At 31.9% G+C, this 20,618-nt stretch overlaps 1 protein-coding gene across 1 annotated transcript in view; it reads left to right on the top strand.

The window, feature by feature from the left end:
• Positions 1–20,618, top strand: part of LOC108910583 (protein Wnt-5b-like) — a 192,538-nt gene that overhangs the window by 129,200 nt on the left and 42,720 nt on the right. Inside the window, exon 5 of the mRNA XM_018715234.1 lies at positions 19,088–19,190. Coding sequence (XP_018570750.1) covers positions 19,088–19,190 — 103 coding nt within the window. The remainder of the gene's footprint in view (positions 1–19,087; positions 19,191–20,618) is intronic.

The raw sequence follows: 20,618 nt of genomic DNA, 5'->3' as shown, positions 1-20,618 counted from the left end.
ATAATAGCTATTTATGATATACGTGTTAAAAGTAAGATTTTATTTTGTGAGTGAAGATGATTAAAAAACGAGCGTAGCGAGTTTTTTAACTTCACGAACAAAATAAAATCACTTTTAACACGTATATCATACACTATTTTTTCTACAAAGCAATCGGAAGAACTTTAAACTCAATAAAAATAAGATATCAAAAAATACCACACAGATCGCAGTGTTTATGAACCAACATTTTCGTAGCAACCAGTACTTTTAACACTACTGTTAAAAGTAACTTACTTTTAACACGCGTGTCATAAAATGACATTTTTAACATCAAAAATGACAATTAAAAAGCCCACTTTTAACAGTTTGTAGAAAAAAATTTTTTATAACAAAGTCAATGAACAGCACATAAACAGATTGTTTCGTTTATTATTTTCACTACCTCACAAAAAAAATCTCTCATAAATGTGTTCAGAAATTCTTAATTTTAGAGATACAAGGTGGTAAAATTTAAGATTTTTTTTTTAAATTATAAAAAACACTGCTAAAGCGATTTAAATGAAATTTGATAAGCAGTTTTTTATTTTTAATTGCCCACAAACGTATGTTCATCATGTAAGTTTTGTTACATACAAAAGCATTATTTTCGAGGTAAATGATAAATAAAGGGTGTTCTAAATGAAACGCAGGTTTTTATATAAGAAAAATTATTAATTAAAAAGTTGGCAAAGTTCTTACAAGTTTGTAAAAAGTAGCCATTAAATATGAAATATATCGGATAGGTATCCTCCGGGACTGCCTAAATTCGACATAATTTGCGCACAGTCTCAGCTACACACTCTCCGTACTTATAATTAATTTTCATAATCTTCACTCGCTCATTCGTCGTATAGTGCTCAATTTTGTCTAACCGCAACGTGTTTACTACAACGTGTGACCCTACACAATACTCTTCAGAATGAAAATAGCGCACAATAGATCATTTTAGTAGTGACGTCACATACAACTAAAAGAATTATAGAATTTACATATTTAAATTTATAGAACAATATTCACTTTTATAGAAATTAATAAATTAAAATAATATGTGTTACTGAGCATGCGCATTAAAGATAATTTCATGTAAGTCAAGTAGCCTCGCACTTGAAGAAATAAACACTCGACAAACACACTGACACAGCAGAGCACCAAGAAAAACAATAAAAATACTTAGTAGAACTAGAAAATGCCAAGATTAAACAAAAGAAGAGAAAATACACTAATGATGACAGCAATGATGATCAACAAGATCTCAACTGCATATGAGGATAAAAAAAGTTATATAATGTTTAATAAACGTTTTAGGCAAAATTAAAAAAATATATAAAAGAATATGAGAAACCTCATGTGAAAAAAACGGAAGTTTCAATAATAAACATTTTTGCAAATATTCTTGAAGCTGTATACAGGCTGTTACAAATTCGCTTCTCACTACAGGGATCTCGAAAACGATAAGAGATACAAACTAGCTTAAATGGCGGCAAAGTTGCGTAATCAGGGGACCAACATTATGCCTCTAAAAAATCAAGGCTAACATGATTAGTTTTCGAAATATTTAAAAAAAAACGAAATTTTGGAAATCCGTTTTTGTTTAATTTCAGCCTTGTTTGAGATGATATTGAAAAAAGAAGAACACTTTCTCATGGCCACTTTTTACCCTCTATCGAATGGAATAATCAATTTTTATATGTACCTAACATTTCGTCTCTCCAGGACCACCATCAACTTCATTTTTTTAAAGACGACCATAGAAATTTTGTTACATTTTTTGCAAGCCTTTGTGATCCCCAATACTGTACTGCCTCAGCCCGAACCAGATTCAGACGTTTTGTCTCGAAAAATTCATCTTCAGTGTACTCCAAATTTATCTAAATTTAATATGGTAAATTGATACTGCAAAAGCTGAAATTTGGTAAAGTAATAGTCATCTTAATCAGTTATACGAAAAAAATTGTCCGCTGAAGTTTTTGCAGTGTATAAGTGATCAGCTGACGAGTTGAAGGTGCAGCACATCGTTATGCGCGCGAGCGCGTACATCTTTGATTTTTTAAGCTGAGCACTTCTCCTTCACTAAATATAAAGCTGAGAATTTTTTTCATTTAACTTACTAAGTTAGCTATTGTATTACCAAATTTTAGCTTGTGCGGTATGAGACATGTATTATTTTTAATTTTTTAAGTTTTACTAGTAATTATATAAAAATATACAACTTTTTTCGAATATTTATTTACAATAAACGTTATTTGTGAAAGAATCTATTATCTATTTCATTTTCTGATTCATCACCCTCAAACTCATGGTCGCTGGAGTCAATGTCGATTCCTGCCATTTCTTCCTCATCACACGCTGTTTGTAAATAAGTGCGAAATATTTTATGGGGTGGTTGCCGAAGTTATTTTATGAAAAAATAGGTCGAAATATCCTTTGTTTTCGAGATACAGTGTTTAAACTTTAATTTTTTATCTATTTTTATTAATTATTTCAAATAGTTTTAAAGATATTGACTCGAAATTTGATGGTTGCATTTTATTTAGAAATATTGTCAGCAACCTACTAGATAATGTATCAATACAAATTAAAAATACACAACTTGTAATAAAATATTGTTTTATTTTTTTCCCCAAAACGATACATCCTACGAAAAAAAAATTAAGGGACTAATTTCATTCAGAATTGATGGCAGATTTCTGAAAAAATATCAAAATGGGAAAAAGTCAGTGGCGTATCATTTTTGTTTATTAAAAAAGGTTGTGGCATTCTCATACGAACGCCACTGGTGCAAGTAGAAATATTCGGATCTTCCCAAAATTTACACATTTATCTCTCCAAAGTGTATTACAAATTTCGAGTCAATATCTTTAAAAGTTTTTGAAATAAATAATAAAAAATAAATAAAAAATTTAAATTTAAACACTGTATCTCGGAAACGAAGCATATTTCGAACTACATTTATATTAACCTTTTTCGCAAAATAACTTCGGCAACCACCTTCAGCAATAAAGTTGTATGCAATAGAGGAGAGAAAAACAATTCAATTGCATAGTCCGAACAGAATTGCTGATAGCCCGTTTAGTGACGAGAGAACAGGTCATCCAACTGCCATCGCTAATTAAAATTTTTTGCTGTAGTAATAAGACTGTGTTGCTACCGTCACTAAAACTTTCAAATGAAGCTATCCAGAACTGCTTCGCGAAATGGAAACACCGCTAAGAAGAGTGTGTCAATAGGGGTGGGGAGTACTTTGAAGGATATCAGAACCAGTAATGAATGTATAAAATTAATAATAAAGTTAAAAAAAAATAACTTCGATCTGAACAGACCTCGTACTTACTTTTTGTAATTTAGAAAAGCAACTGCTTTTCTCCTATTTCAAGGCAACTTTTACTAACATAACATCATTTTAAACAACTCCGTTCATTTATCCCTATCTTCCATTGAACGTAAATATGACACTTTGTAAGTACCCTGTATTGTATGCAGTACAAAGTAGTTTTTAATACAAAAGTTTTAGTTTTTTAGGAACTTTTATAATACAGTATTAGAAGAAACAATTGAATAATGGAAATCACTACATTAAAGAAAATTTTTTTTATGGAACACCCTTTATATTAGTGCATACTTAGCTTCATTAAATTTGTCTCTTTTCAAAAATGTATAATAGTTTAAAGATGCCTATTATGAGACACCTTTCTTAAAAAAAAATCATAGTTTTTTCAATTTTAACATTTTTCTTGGAAAATTAACGTTTTTCTGTAGGGAATTTAATCTAGATCCTTCAAAAAAACGCGAGGACGCTTCAAATTTGTATTTTAGTTTTTAAGTTAGATTTTATCAGAAAAGTAATATTTGCCTAATCGAAAAAAGGGTTCCCAATTTGAGACAGTTTGGGTTCTCAATATGAGACTATCACAAATTAGCGAATAAAGCGGAAAATGACCTATTGTTTGCTCAAACATATTTTTATTGAATATACAGAACATAAAACATGTTTAGGTATGGCTTTCTCAAAAACAAAAAACGTTTTTTTCTTTAAACAAAGTAACATTTTCTCTTAAAACAACGAATAGGTAGTTCTGTGAACAAAATAAAAAAGTTTTCTACCTTAACAACAAACGGCACAAATAAACTTTTTTGATTTTATTTCTCCACATTCTAGATGTGCCCATTTGAAATAGGCCTGACATTTCTCCCACTTTTCACCTGGCGTATCTTCGGAATACAAACCGGCCCAATATGGACACTCTGCATCGTCTTCCTCGTCTTCTGAAGAAAAATCCGTGGTGTGCGAAACAGTGTCATCATCTTCACTGGACGTTGATGATTCAGTAAAAACTTTCCTTTTAACAGGCCTTTTCCCCAGTTCCTTTTCATTTTGTAGCACTTTTCCTTGGCTTTCTTTGTTTTTCCTTTTTCGCCTCCTTTTAATTTTTTCTCTTCAAAGCTTCTTCTATTTGTAGTTTGTACGGAGAAGATTGCGAGTTTAGTATTGAAGGTCTAACAAAAAACCTTTGTTTCTCTCATCTATACTAGTTACCCAGTGGTGAAAAGTATTATCAAAAATTTGAAAAGAACATTAAATTATTGCAATTGTTTATAAGCGTGAAAATTGCGAAAATGTTTAAACAATCACCACGGCTCACCTAATCATCCGATTTGAATTTTTCAAAAAGCATTTTAAAGCTTGAGAGCTCTTCTTTTTGTGGTGAAATTTTCAAGTATTCAAAGGCTTTAGATNCTATGAAACATTCCTCAATAGAATACTTCCATATTCCATCAATCTTGCGTCCATTTCTAAAGTAGGACTCTATGATAAACACTTTTTGTTCTTGAGAAAACACCATTTTAAACGCTTTTTAAAACGAAAATATTCAAATTGATAGCGGCGATATAGCGCTTTGACAGATGACATTTAAGTTCATTTACTATACGCTACGCTCTACGTCCAAATTTTCAGAACCAACTTGACCACGTTTTTATTTGAACGCTCGTTACTTTGTCCGCAGCAAATGTTGATGCAGTTTAATTTTATGTTATGTATATAAGTATTTAAAAAAAAAAAATCGTTTATTGTAAATAAATATTCGAAAAAAGTTGTATATTTTTATATAATTACTAGTAAGATTTGAAAAATGAAAAAGTAATAGATATCTCCTACAGCAAAAGCTGAAATTTGGTAATGCAATATCTAACTTAATAAGTTAAATGAGAAAAATACTCAGCTTTATATTTAGTCATTGAAAAGTGCTCAGCTGATAAAGTTAAAGATGCAATGCGCCCGCGCGCATAGCGATGTGCTGTACTTTCAACTCGTCAACTGAGCACTTATACACCGCAAAAACTTCAGCGGACAATTTTTTTCGTATAACTGATTAAGATGAATAGAAGACTATTACTTTACCAAATTTCAGCTTTTTCGGTATCAGTTTACCTAGCGCATATTTTTGACTTGTTTAGGTGAAAAGCTGAGGCATAATCCCCCACTCTAAAGTCAGCTGATTGCGTTTTTTCTTTTGTTTATAACATAATTAACTTGTCGACAAAGTCTTAGCTTTTGCGGCATTAGTTTTTTTATTTTATTATTTTACGTGTTTGGGAGGCTGCTGCAGTTACACCCCTCGGAACTGCGCGAGCTGGAGGTCGATTTACTTACTAGTGATACCAAATGAAGCGTAGGAAAAATGTTCAGCTTTTGCCAAATGACTAACTCAAAACGGTCGCTGGCTCCCGGGCTAATACGTAATCCTAATCCTAATATAATTACATAGAAACAATCTTCTATGAAAACACTATATCTGTAATTACATAAAACTAGGTTTTTAATAACTAACTAAAAGAAAAATGGAGGCCAATTCTTCTATGATTAGTTGTTCAGCTGTTATTGGAAACAATAAATAACTCCGGGAAATTTCCAATTATAGATTATTATCTATAAATTGTCTAACAGTTCGTAATAAAATTGGATTATAACATTAATCAGGTGGTTCTAATGATGTTCTCTTTTGTAATTGCTGGATATTTACGGGCGGTCAGCGTTTATGTCTTTACGTGATAGGTATTTAAAATTAATGTACTGCCTGCGCTAGCGTAAAGTTTGGAACAAGTTCATTAAAATGCTTACGATAATTTTTTCGAGACGCTTGGTAGTTTGTCGCTTAAGACTAACTTTTATGGGTTTCAATTTGTTTTAATGAAGTTGTTCTCTTGCAGATTTTACATATTATGTACCTTAAAAATCAATTCAAAATATTAAGGTATCACAAAAAATTTAATTTCAAAGAAGTAAATTCTAAACCCAGTTAAAGCTATGCATTATTCACAAGAAGGGAATATAAGTGTTCAATGAAATTTAAAAGAGAATAAAGTATTCAATTACGTAATTATTAGGTCCCTGTATGGTTTAATGATGAAGGATAGGAGACGATATACGTGTGTCCTTTTCTCTACAAATTCTCTACAAATGTGTAACTTTTTTATTATCAATTTTACGAAAGAAAGGTATTTTTTATAAAAAGTTCTGCTTTTTGAAAAAATGGTATGAAATTTTTCATATTTGAGATAGCATATACAGGGTGGCCAAAAATGAAAAATCAGATGAGACTTTGTTTTCCGGCAATGTTGAAACAAGATGTTCAATCTTCACCATCTGGAACAAGTCACTGATTAGTTACACCAAAAAGACCTTTGGATGAATACTTTCAAGCCGCAAATAATTTACATTTCAATAGTAAACATTACATGCAAATAATTTAAATGCATTTTTTCGTCACTGCGTATTAGCCTCCACATATCCACCTTCCATTTCTATGCAAGAGGCCTTTCTTGTGGAAAATTATTTTAAAACATTTCTGATAATGACAGGAGTTATTGTATCTTCTATTGTCTCCCTAATTACTCTCTCCAATTGGTCAGCATTTTGAAAAGGCCCTTGCAGGTATACCTTCTCTTTTAAATAGACCTATAAAAAATAATCGAATGAGGTCAGATCCGGTGACCTAGCGGGACAGAAAATGTATCTATCAATTATTTTTCCATTAAAAAGATTACTTAGATATTGCCTTATATCTCTTGTACTGTGGCTTGGCGCACCATTATGTTGGTACCTCAGTTGTTGTCTGTAACATGTCGTATGGGGACTTCATCAATAAAATCGTATAAAAAAATATTTGAGAAATTTAGATTACGTTCACTATTTAACGTTTCATGAAACAAGAAAGGTACTTCTCCCTTGTCAAATTTAATTATTTTAACCGCCCTGTATATTGGAGTCTAAAAACTTTTTGTCTAAATATCGTAAGAAGTTAAGAAATCTTGGAGATCAAAATTAATTTTCTCATTAGTTTATCCGATTTTAATGCAAAAATTAATTTCATATATTAATTAACTGTGAGAAGACATCCTGTGTTTCAGTATCAATTTTATAAATTTTAAACTGATTTAAATCAATTATTTCTAGTTTACCTTGCTTTAAAGTGACAGTTTAACAAGTTGAATTGATTATTCAACTGTACGACAATCCTTGGATGCTGTTGTTCTACCAACAAAAACACTCTCTTATGTTTATTATGATTGGAATCTGAGATGGATTCCTTAAACTTGCTATTTGTTTTATTACCTCATATCTAGACGAAAAAATGAATTAATCATCCTCTAATCTGCCATGGATTGGAACAGTAATTTGTTTTTGACTTAAATTAACGGTTGCAATCCAGTTCGAATAATTTGTATTATATGTATTTAAATTTAGTTAAAAAGTCTCTACAAAAACTGCATCTACTTGTAGAGATCTTTCTCTGTCTCCAACATGTTATATACTTGCTTTAATAACATAGCCACACAAATGAAATGTTTTTCGGGTCTGGAGGTCAGACTATGTATACTACGTGTTTACAGGGTCGCTAAATTTGAATCCGTGATCCATTTAACCCTATCGCGTCAGGATTTACCAATAATCCTATATAACTTTATAACCCAAGGTGTCAAGTTCTATTACAGGCAACGGACCTTTAAAGGGAGCTGTGCATCCACAATAATCCCAAAAACCCATAACTGATAACTCCAATAATAATAACCACATTACTCACTAGTTTGTCTTGATCTATCATCGCGGCATATGTCAGGGCTCTATGTTTAACCCTATAATCCTCCAACCCTCTAACCCCATAACCCTATAACCCCATAAGTCCAATAACCACGTTACGCAGTAGTTCGATTGTTTGATGCAAATAACATAGTATATATCGTTATTGGCTCCCAGTTTCATCATCTCCAGTAGATTCTCTATCAATTTCAAAAATATGATGCCAAATTAAACTTTATTTCGCGGGACCTGCTTTCGCACACTAACCAGCCTGCCAGCCAACCGATTCTGGGCATCCGAAACCCTGTCTTATACGTCTTCCACCTGTACCTGTCATAATGGCATGAAAGCCATGATCCAGAGACAGCCGGATAACGTGACTATTCCGTTGCCCGGCGTCACCCCGCAGAGGTGCCCTGGATGCAGACACTGTTGGGTTAACATCCGCGAAATAAAGCTTCATTTGGTATGATATTTTTTTAATTGACGGAGAATATACTGGAGATGATGAAACTGAGAGCCAAGAACGATATAGACTATGTTCCTTGCATCAAACAATCGAACTATTGCGTAACGTGGTTATTGGAGTTATGGGATTATGGGGTTGTGGGGTTATAGGGTTATGGCCTTAGGGGGTTGGGAGATTATAGGGTTAAATATATTCTGTTTATAGAGCCCTGATGTATCCGGCGATAAGAGATCAAGTTAAACTACTGAGTAACGTGGTTATTGAATTTATCGGTTCTGCATGGGGGTTGTGGGAATATACGGTTATCTGGTTAGCAGGTTTAAGGTTGAATGTATGGATTTATAGGGTTATTGTGGGCGCACAGAATTGTTGTACAATAGGACTTGACAGCTTGGGTTATGAAGTTATATTGGTAAAACCTGACGGAATGGGGTTAAATGGATCACGGATTCGGATTCAACGATCCGGAAAATATGTAGTCTGACATCCAGACCCGGAAAACATTTTTTTTTGTGTGTGTGGCTATGTAATTTGCATCATATGTTTTCTGCTGTTTTTACTAAACAAGTCTTTAAATACTCTATTAAGAAAAAATATTTAAACGTACAACTGAACTATATGTTACTAAAAATGGTGATTACTTCAAAAACTTTCATACGAAATTATTCGAAACAAGCTCTTCACCGGACAATGCGTTTTAGTGTTACAGAAAAAAAAATAATAAATTTGATGGCACTACGGCTATTCTGAAGTTTGGGTAAGGGTAAGTGTAGTTAAATCCAAGAATCTTAGATCTGTGGTAGTTCCAAATACCCGAAATAACACAAACAAATACCAAAGTTTACCGCTTACGTTATGGAAATGTGGAATGGAGGGGACTCTTCTTCATATTTTGGATGCTTTGGATCATTGTATGTTATCACACGTAATTTTTTAAATTGTTGACAATGAACAACTAGTATTAGGCAAATTGCGCGTTAATTGAATATTTTTCATCACAAAGTGTTCAACACATCAGTTCTATCCGTTTCATATACATAGTATTCAGGATTTATGGTGAAAAGTTTACGAAACGCTGACGCGACGACGTTTATTTACAACGGCGTAAATGGCTTAAAAAATACAATGTATACAGTGAAAAATTTATATGCAATTCAAAGAACAAATTGTTAATAACGTTGTAGTAAATATATTGGTAGGGATTGTTAAGGGTACCTACCTAAACATTTATGTTTACCCTATGTAGCAAGAAATATTAAACTATTGTTTCTTACTCAAAATTCATAATTATTGAAAGAATATATTCTATGATAGGTGGACAACGAAGTTGACTATAAACAACTCTATATCTTGGAATCGAAAATGCATATCAAAGACATTCATCTTATAAAATAGCCATACCTCAATAAAAACTATGTACGTACATATAGCTACCAAATGAGCCTGAAAAAAATTTCTTAAGTTGCCTCAATTTTTGGAGAGATGGGTGGCCGTTTTGACAAAGAATGCTCCATGGGGCAGTGGTCAGAAAGTTCGCTTGGATTCAAATGCGAATAACACGAAATTGGGGAGGTTTATCGATATTAAATAGGCATTTCTTTTGAAAATAATCAGTTAATTAGATTTTTATTCAAAATTGCGATACAGCTTTGCATAAAAAATTACGATTATCAGTTTTTATTCATAATTAGCGCCCTCTATTAGTAATCTGATAACTGAGTTCGGATTCGGATTTCCCACTTTGTATATACAGGATGTTTCACAATAGTATGTCTTTATACAGGATGGTAAATCTGCGCATGATTTTAAGTAAAAAAGTCCGTACATATGTCCGTAAATTCTTCGTTACCATGGTACAGGGTGCTAAAGTTTCAATAATTTTTATGTTTTTTCTTTGTATCTCCCATAGTTTTGAGATATGTAGCTCAAATTTGGAACATAGGCTAACCTAGATTACCTGCATCATTAACCCTGCCTGATAGTTGTCACGATGTACAGGGTGATACTTTTTCTGGGGTCCGGCCTTCTTTCAACCCCCCCAAACTTCCTTCCGGTACGCCACTGGCTTCTCTAGAACAAGGGTTTAATTCCCTATTCAATTTATAAACTATTTTGTTTCTTACAATTTTTTCGTATATGCGAACGTTTACGACCAAATAAATAAAAAATTATGTCCCGTAACTCGCTAAATTAAAAGCCGGATTTCAAAATCCTCTACTACAATCGGATCCCAAAATAATATGCAGTGATTTCATCTTTAATTCGGCTCACCATTTTTAGCAATCAACACAAAATTGTAAATTCCTCGTATAAAATGGTATGTGCCGCATTCTCCTAAAGCAGTCGATATTGCACAGTTTTAGGATATTCACGTGATGCATTTGGCGTGCACCAGATATTGTTCTGCTGCAGGAAATGCTAGACTTTCATTGGTGTTTGGTGTGTGACGTCAATTGGGTTGCGTTTATTCGGGTCCGGGCAATTCTGTCGGCACATATAGGCCTACGCGCGGGAGAAGTCCGGGGATATCTTTCCGTTAATATTATTGTGATTGTAATTTTATTAGTGATTTTGGGTTTGTGTTCTTAAAAGTGAAGAGTAATTCAAGCTGGATGGTATTTTAAAAATGAGCTTCGGACAATAAAAAAAATTCAGGCTGCTATCTCACAGGATTAAAATTTGACTAGAATATCTAGAAGAGTGCTTTTGCAAACTGTGTGTGACATGAATTTCCGTTTTATAAATCGAAAGAATACCTATGCTGATAGAAAAAAAGGAAAGGAAAAGACTGATATGGGGAAGAAATTATTTAAGACAAGTATTAGAAGGTCGAAAACTAAAGAGTAGAATATATTACACGGATGAAACATGGATAAATGAAGGAATTTTTGGAACAGGGTGTGTGTATATATAGTTCAATATGTATTATTAAAAGTGATAAAGTGTGATATCCGCGGCGTGCGCATCAGGTAAGTGTAAGTGGGTGGTAGTGGGCATCGCTGTCCGAAAGGACGGCACTTAACAATTGTGGAGAGGATGGTGATTCTATAAGCTTTTTAAAACAAATATTCACCATGAAAATATTTTTTATAATTTTTTGTTATTTGACCCCTTCTCAAGTAGTACGCCTATGGAATCTTGTCCCCTGCACCCCTCACCTCCCTTACTCGTCTAAGTGCTGGATATGAATCCCTTATTATGGAACACGGGTATAGTAGGTTCTGACTTTTGCTCTGATTTTGTTTTATTAATTTTGGCAATTATTATTGGTCTTTCAAACATAAACTTGTTTCTGCGTTTGATTGTTGAAATATCTGTAATACATTGTTACTGTTACCTCCTTGTGATACAAAAATGGTAAAATTTTCTTGGGCTGATATCCATTTCATGTATGATTTCGCTGATTGAAGAGCATATAACGTACCTATGTATCACGGGTGCTTCGAAAAGAGTTACACCTCATAGGAGAACATTTTCAGACATCCACATAAGATTAAGGGAAACTGATACTTTTAATGCAAATAATCATTTAAAAGGTGCTACTCCATTGTAAGAACACCAATATTGAAGAAGTTTTGAGTTGTATTGATGCAAACCCTCAACTGAGTACCAAAAAACTTGGAAATCAATTGATCATCTCACGCATTATAATTTGGAGTATTCTTCACCACTTTTTATTATACCCCTATCATATATGTACAATGCATTCAAGCTTTACTTCCCAGAAACTAACCGTTGCGCACCAATTTCTGCAAATGGTTCTTACAGAAAGTTACGCTCATTGTACACACAATTTTTAGTCTCCTTTGGTATATCTTTATCCTCTTCAATTACATTTGTATATGATTGAGTTTATAGAATGTGACATAAGGTTAATACAAGTTTAACTGGATCTTTAAATGGGAAACACCAACACTAAAATTTCTGTAGAACATCGTTGTGCGACGGGTAACAGAAGGGTGAAAAAATACTCCTAAAACCTGTATAACACGACTTTAATTTGCATAAACATATTCAATGTGTTTTCTTTTCAAATTTAAATTTCTGTAAATGTCTGATACTGAGTATAATTAATGCTTAATAGAAGCATACTCTGTTGAGTTAAAAAACGTGATTTTCAATTGGCAAATCGTATAACTTTTTAATTGTTTTGAAAAAGTTTTTGACAGCAATATAAAACGCGTTTTTACAAAAAAAATTCTTAGATTTGCAGTGCAGTTATATCTGACAACTTCCTATAATAATATGATTTCTTTATCTTCAACGCTAACAAGTAATTAGTAATACGCATTTTTGCAAACAAGATCATTGGACGAAAATAGAGCAGGTCCCATTTTTCATTTAAAATCGTCCATTATCTGCTACTACCTATATTACACTATTACAAATAAATAATTAGGATTAATTTCACGTTCAAAATTTGAATCATTTTTCAAATCGCACTACAATATTAACACCTACGGTGTACTAAACTAACAGAAGAACGACTAATAGAAAAAGAGAAACCCATTTTACGAGACTACCGTTAAAATTCAATGTATTTTTCTTTACATTTAATTACTTGCCACTTTTCCGTGAGTACTTTAAAGTATCATAAATGCCATCTGATTTTAATAGCACCAAGACTATTCTCCGCATCCTCACAAGTAGCTTATCCAACATCATACAGTAAATACCAACCAGTAATATAATTTAATTATTCATTTACGTATATATTACTTTTATCTTGCAAACTTCTGTCTGCCATAATAAAAGTCACGATGAGATGGCCCGTTTGTTCGTTTTATTGTTAATTAAAATGTAGTTGGCCTTTTACGGCCCGGCTGTCGCGGTGGTTCGAGCAGTTCTTTTGAAATGGCTACTGCAAGACACAGGTGGGGTGGGTAAATGCGGAGTCATTAAATTTAAAAAAAATCGTGGTTTATAGAAGTCCTTACAGTCGTATCGTTGAGTTTACTATAACTGTGTGATAATAAAATATGTCTTTTATACAATAGCGCCATTCTATTACGATTTTCCTTATTAGTAAGGTTGGTTCGAACGTTGGAAATCAGAAACGTTTGTTTCACGCTTCCCTTGTCCTTGTCAGTGAGAAAAAAAAATCATTGAGAAAAAATACTGATTTATCAGCAAATTCATAGTGCCGAAGAAAAAATCGGTAGCACATGATTGCGTTTCAAGATTTTCAATATGCCTATGTGTGTTGAAATAAAAGTATTTCTTTTTTTTACTATACACTTTATTATATTATTTTTTACATTATTTTAAACGTTTTAAGACAATTCAAATAAATTCAAAAGATGTTCCTAAAAATCTTATCAAATGATATCAAGCAATATTCTTTTATACAGCTTGATAATGCTCAATATTGAGTAAAAACTCACTCACACCGATTTTTTTACAGCGTATTAAAGTGCGCGATATACTGTAATGATGTGTATTCTGTATTTTCTATTTACCTGCTTTTTCAGTGCGAAATTTTTAATTAGGCTAAACAACATATTTTCATAAAAATAACCCTTATTTTATTCATTTTAGCTTAAGGGTTTATTTCGTTCATTTTAATGTTGTTTTCAGTAGTAAAGTATCCAATAAATAAAGGAGAAAAACACCTTATATTTGTCAATAAGGCTTGTGACTGGTTGAGAGGAATATGACTTGATTGATAGTAATATACGGTTGGAGATGAATAAAAGTATATTATCTTTATTCCTAGTGCATTAGAAACAGTTTCCAATAATTAGACGTATTTGATTCAAAACAATTAATTCTGAACCATAACTATGTAAACATTATGTCGGAAGATGCATGATTGTGGATTTGGATGATTTTTTAACTATCCACTAACAGCGTTTGCAGCTTAAATTTTTCAGAAAATGAACTTAGCTGGTTTTGAAACTAGGCCACAATCAGGGCAGGATTGTTAAAATAACGTTTATTGATACTTTAATGTTCAGTTGAACAACTATTAAAAGATCACGCTATCCACGTTCTTTTTATCTAGGTACAATTTTTTCATTATTTTGTTTTTTCAACACTACAATAACTCGTTTTTGAAGCTTCTATATTACAACTTCATAGCATGGAGTTACTTGTAGCACCATGCTAGATGCAAATAAACTCGGCACAAGGTCGCTAAAAGGAGCAGGTTGTCTACAAACTGCTGATCTCCTTCACCACTTCCCGCCCATAAATTTATGAGTGACGTCTTTGGTATTATAAATCGAATACCGTCAACGTCAATCATTATGATGTTTGCTAATAAATTTATAAAATGTCAGTTTTGATCTATATTTTTGGAGTTTCCTTGTATCATGTATCACTGGAATTGTTGTTCTTGAGTTGTTTTACTGTTGGTTCTTTAAGTACTATTGAGCTCACAAACTTTTATGTAAACTATGTCAAGTTATAATATTGAAGGCCCAATTTATAGTGTGAGTACTTGTAAAACTAATTTAAAGTGAGAAAAGAAACTGGAAAACCCATTAGTTTTCAAAGATTTTCAAAAATCCTCAGTTAATAGTGAATTGGAGCTGCTATCGAAAATATGTTGTTAATCATGCTAACAAAAAAATTGCAATAACCATTTTTATAAAAAGATTTCGAAAATATATGCCATTCAAGGATAATGAACTACCTGCAAAGGAATTAAAATCAGGAAGTATAAATTTTTGTCATGTTACATACATACTTATTAAACCAGATAAATCATTTAGAAATTTTCGTCTTAAAGAATAAGCCACAAGAAGAGAATAAACACAGGTAGTGAATGAATTTTTTGAGTCGTAAGACTCTGAGACAGCTCTATATATGACTATAAAAAATTCCTATGACAAGTAGGTACTATTAAATCGAGTCAGAGTTGAAGAGATTGGAAATGAAACATTCAACATGAATGTGAATATGTGGTGCATGAGAGTTGGAATTAGAGTTTTTACAATGAGGGACCTATGCTAACATTTACGGCCCCCTCAAATCTTGGGCCCAATTTTATTTCAAAATCAATCATGATGTCATCAAGTAGTTTATACATATAACCAACGATGCATAAGTTTTAGTCATTTTCCTGTGTCGAGAGAATTTGTAAAAGAACTTTCAGAATTTGAATGATTGTTTTGTAATTTCGGAACCTTTCAATTTGGTCAGATTTATGTATTCGATACTGAAAACAGTAACTAATAAAAGATCAGCGCAAGACTATCACCGTTTTACTGTTCAAAACTAATATAAAAAAAAACAGAAAATACAAAATACGGCTTTTTATTTTTGTATTTGCAAAGTATTTTTGAAAAATAATATTTAACGTATATTATTAGTATTTTAAAACATGCCAAATAATATGTCTTATAGACTAATTGCGTCATATTATTATTACTATTATTAATATTTTTCGTCAATTTTCTTTCTTGATCGGCTTATTTCATTGGTACTGTTGTATTTCAACAAATCAAAAGTCTGCTATTGCATCTTATCCATAATTTTACTTCGATAAATCATTGTAATAGGACGCAAAGAAAAATGAAAATGAAAAAAATGAAAAACAGAGAAAATGGCGGAACGTTATACTCATATATTAGTGAATTTCGATGCGTTGACCATACTTTGGAAACAGAACTCCCCTAAACTCCACTACTTATCAAAAGGAGCGATGTATCATTGGATTCCTTAGAGTGTGTAGGTAATAAGAAAAACCGATGAACTTTTGCGAATATTCATATAATTCGAAGAATCTTATAATAAAACGTGAAAACGCGCGTGAAAAAGGTCTCTTGGCTCTTTGAGCCATACATTTTATTTCTCGATGGAACTTTTTTTTAATGTGACATCTGAGCAGAAGTCAGAATTGTAAAATTAAAAAATGGCCTATCCAACATGGCGGACCAATAATTCAAAGTTTTTAATTTTCATGAAAATCAGTGCCTGGGGGTTTTTCGAGTCGTTGATTACGAATCAGAAGTCCAAATTGTAAAATTCAATATGGCTGATCCAATCTGGCGGACCAATACTTCAGAAAAATTTGTAGTTTTCATGAAAATCAATACTCGGGGGTTTTTCGGATCGCTGATTACGAATTAAAAAAAAACCCTCAGGACACTATTATAAGAAATATTTCAACTACTTATTTGGATTCACAGCTTTTTCTATTTTTTTTTTCTAATAATTTATATCCATTCGTTTATAATAAAAAACGATGCTGCGAAAAGATCTGAAAGTGTCTAAATCGGCGTTCCGATATTGAAAAACTTTAGTGGAAAATGCATGTCTCTCATAAAAAGCACATATTTTAAAAAATTGAGCTTATGAATTCTGAAGTTAATGTTCTATGTAATATTAGTATTACCATTGTATAAGTATTTACTTATACAATGGTATTACTGATATTTGAATTCGAAAAAGGTAATAATGATATGCGGAGATTAACCTGACTTGTATTATGATTTCTTGCGAAACCATTTTTATTTTTCGGTTTTGTACAAATTGCCGTTTCTCAATTCCCCGCAACTGATTCTTTTAATAAAAAATTTAAGGTGTCAATACCTTAACTATAATGTCTACTTTGAACTCATTCAGCGATATTTTACAAATGCTGTAATTTTCCATATGTAAACGGAATTAAGTTCAAAATCGCTTGTATTAGTTACAACCTCCTCATGGTAGACCCTGGAAACTACTCATTTTGTAGACGAACTGCAGGCGTTTCAATTACATAATCTCATTTTGTGATTGTACAGTCATCGTATTGGATCCGCCATTTTAAATTTCTGAATTTTTAATACTGATTCGAAATTAGCGACCCAAAAAACCTTTCAGTACAGAATTTCAGCAAAAGCGGAGCATCTTTAGCATTTTTGTCCGCCATATTGTATCCGTTATGTTGAATTTCTAAATTTTGATTACGGATTCGAAATCAGCGACCCCAAAAACCTTTGAGTACCATATTTCATAGCAATTGGAGCACTTTTAGTATTTTGGCCACTTTTTCAGGTTCCTGGCCCATAGTGTAATTGAGTAAAATACCTAGCAATCAAATCCATTACAAATCTTTTTCAAAATTTCAGACGATTCGCGCACCTGTGTCTACCAATGTTTCTTGTGCCAAATCAGAGTTTCACTAGAGGACGACACTTTCCGGGTTCTTTGCACTTTCTAGTTCTAATTTTACAAAGCTATACATTATTTATTTTTAAACAAACGTTACATAGAAACTTGCTTACTTTGTCCTTTTTATGTTTATTTTCATAAATTAGTGGTTTTTAAGACTGATGTTTAAAGTATAGCCTTTCCGAAGTGAGGTGAACATGCAAAAAAACGTCTGGTAATAAAATTTAACGAGTTCCATAGGCGTCCCTAAAAAAATGTTCTGCTAAAGGTAAAAAATTATAATAATTTGTATATAATATGTAGAAAATTTCTATTATATGTTCATCTGGCCAACAACATATTTTAATTATTTTTGTCCTCAAACAATTTTATTATATTGGTGGTAAATTTCGTTTTGTTCCGTTTCAGAAGGTCTCCAAAATGCCATGTTGTGATAATATTAGTAAACAAAATATCCCTCTTACTTCTCCCTTTCGCAATTGTAATATGAAGAATATATAAAGAATAATATGAATATTGATCGAAGGTGCCTATAATAAAGTAAAATTACCCGAATCACACCAAATTCCGCATTGCTGCACTGCACTGCTGGGCAATTTACCAACCACTTGTAATTTGCCTTGATTTATTGCCCAGTAGCTCAATACAACTTGTTTACCACGTTTAGTTCGACCAGACCTATATAAGGGTATGGCTAAATAAATATTACAATAATAATAATATATTTCAAATATTTCAATGCCGAGTTGCTGCGTCAGCGACCGAACCTGGTACATACTATCAATCTGTTGGTTCTTCAATTGATATCGGAAAAACTATACGATAATTTTTCGGGTTATTATGCAGTTGCAGAATTACATTCCACTTCCTTAGCCTTAGCTATGTTGTTCTCAGGCTACGTTCTTTGAGGGCGGACGCGCTGTTAGAACTCCTAGACTCATTCTGATTTTGGTTCTAAAGCCAGTACGGACGGAATCGCTCCTCAAACAATGGTAATCCTCCGAGACGTATCGCCATTCTTCACTGTTAACATATTCTCATTGGCTTAATTTTTAGCGAATAACTGCATGTGGAGCCTGTTCTAAACTTATCGAACATTTGGCATTTATATATTTAATTAAATGACTATTCATTTCAATGCCTGTTACCTTTTTCTTCAGAGAAAAGTTACTTTCTTGATATATTCATTTAAAATAAGAAAATATTTGAGCAACGCGTAATATTTATAAGTACCTGCCTGTTTTTTTGCTATTTAATTGGTTTAATATTATTTTTTAAAAAAGTTAAATCATTAAAAATCAAGCTCTGTTATCTTATCGGGGTTAAGCTTTTAGTAGTAGGTATATTGTAAAATTAATGTTACCTGTCACATCGATACCCTCAGGAATCCAGTTTCTTTAACCGTATTCTCTTTCCAGGCAGTCATAAAGAAATCGAAAGTGACCTGCAAATGCCACGGAGTCTCCGGCTCCTGCTCCCTGATCACTTGCTGGCAGCAACTCGCGACCTTCAGAGAAATCGGTAAGTCACACCTGTATTTCAGTGTACTTCTGCAACTACTTTTCCAGCACAAAATAAATCTCTCGCCACCTTTTTTATTTCTGACTTTAGGAAATTAGTTTCCTTTAAATTTAAAACAAGTTTAAAAATAGTTGTTTTATACACGCGGTGTATCATTTAATACTGTAACATCTTTATAATGCGTTTAGCTTTTGCTACTTTTTTTTCAAAATAATTAGGTTCTTCTTGTAAAACGAGATTTACTTGGTTAAAATCTTAATTGAAACACCCCGTACAAAGAGCTTTTTTTTTAATCGTCTGAAGTCAATGATTCCTTTTATTGCAATTTAATTTAAATTTAATATTAGCGTCGATATGCAAATCTCATCCAAAAACACATGTTTTAGGGCGATTATAAGGTTATTTGGCCAAAAAAGAAACAAATGAGAGCACTCTTCGGTATCTAGTCAAGCTTTCGAAAATATTTTAATTTTTTTTATCAAGAACAGCTACAATAAATTACATTCATAAAATCAATTTGAAAAAGTTTTAATACTTTCTAACATGAGTATGAAGTTTAAAAATTACTTCATCGGATAATATAATGTTGATAAAATTATATAAGTAGGTACAAATTTACAAAACATTTAAAAAAATTTTAAGAAAATGTACGTAATATTATATTTAATACAAAAGCTAAAATTCTATTTTAGCGTTCATTCATTTTTTCTAATTTAAATATTATATACATACATATTTAAGTAACTTTTAACACTTGTGTTTATATGTGATATTTTTTATTATTTATATTTTGTATTTGTTGTTTCCGTAAGGGTTAAGTGAGTGGCTTAAATCTAAACTTTATTATTATTTTATTATACAGACAATTTCTTATTATTTATTATTTTATTATATTATAGTATTTTTCAAATTTTGACATTTGCCAAGATATACTTAGTAAAAGGTTTTGATAAGGAAATAAAACATTTTTTAATAATTTTAAGTTTATTTTGTATCTACAAGAAATCCTAATTGATTTATACAGAATGTTGTTATGCATGTACTATTAAAACAATTTCTTGTTATGTATTTAATTGTAAGTAAAAACGACAACGATTTAATTCATTTGCTTCATAAACTTGATAAGTTGGCAAGTAAGCTGTAAAAATATAAAAATTATGCATGAACTGTTATAATAATCTCACTTTCCGGAGAGTATACCTAACCGAATATTTGTACAATATTGGGTTAAATTCAATAGTTCATATAGTTTGGAACTTTCAAACCATAGAAAACTTAATATTAACACTATATTTTCTATGTCTCAAACTGAATAAAGAAAGCAATTCACCACCATTAAAAATTTTGTAAGCATCTAAGTATCAAAGGTTTCATAAAATATTAGTTGGAGTTTATCATCATACACATAATTATTTTTATCTATATTTA

This window comes from Anoplophora glabripennis, unplaced genomic scaffold (assembly GCF_000390285.2).
Source record: "Anoplophora glabripennis isolate ALB-LARVAE unplaced genomic scaffold, Agla_2.0 scaffold540, whole genome shotgun sequence".
Classification (NCBI taxonomy): domain Eukaryota; kingdom Metazoa; phylum Arthropoda; class Insecta; order Coleoptera; family Cerambycidae; genus Anoplophora; species Anoplophora glabripennis.
This window is presented reverse-complemented; position numbering and strand designations above follow the sequence as displayed.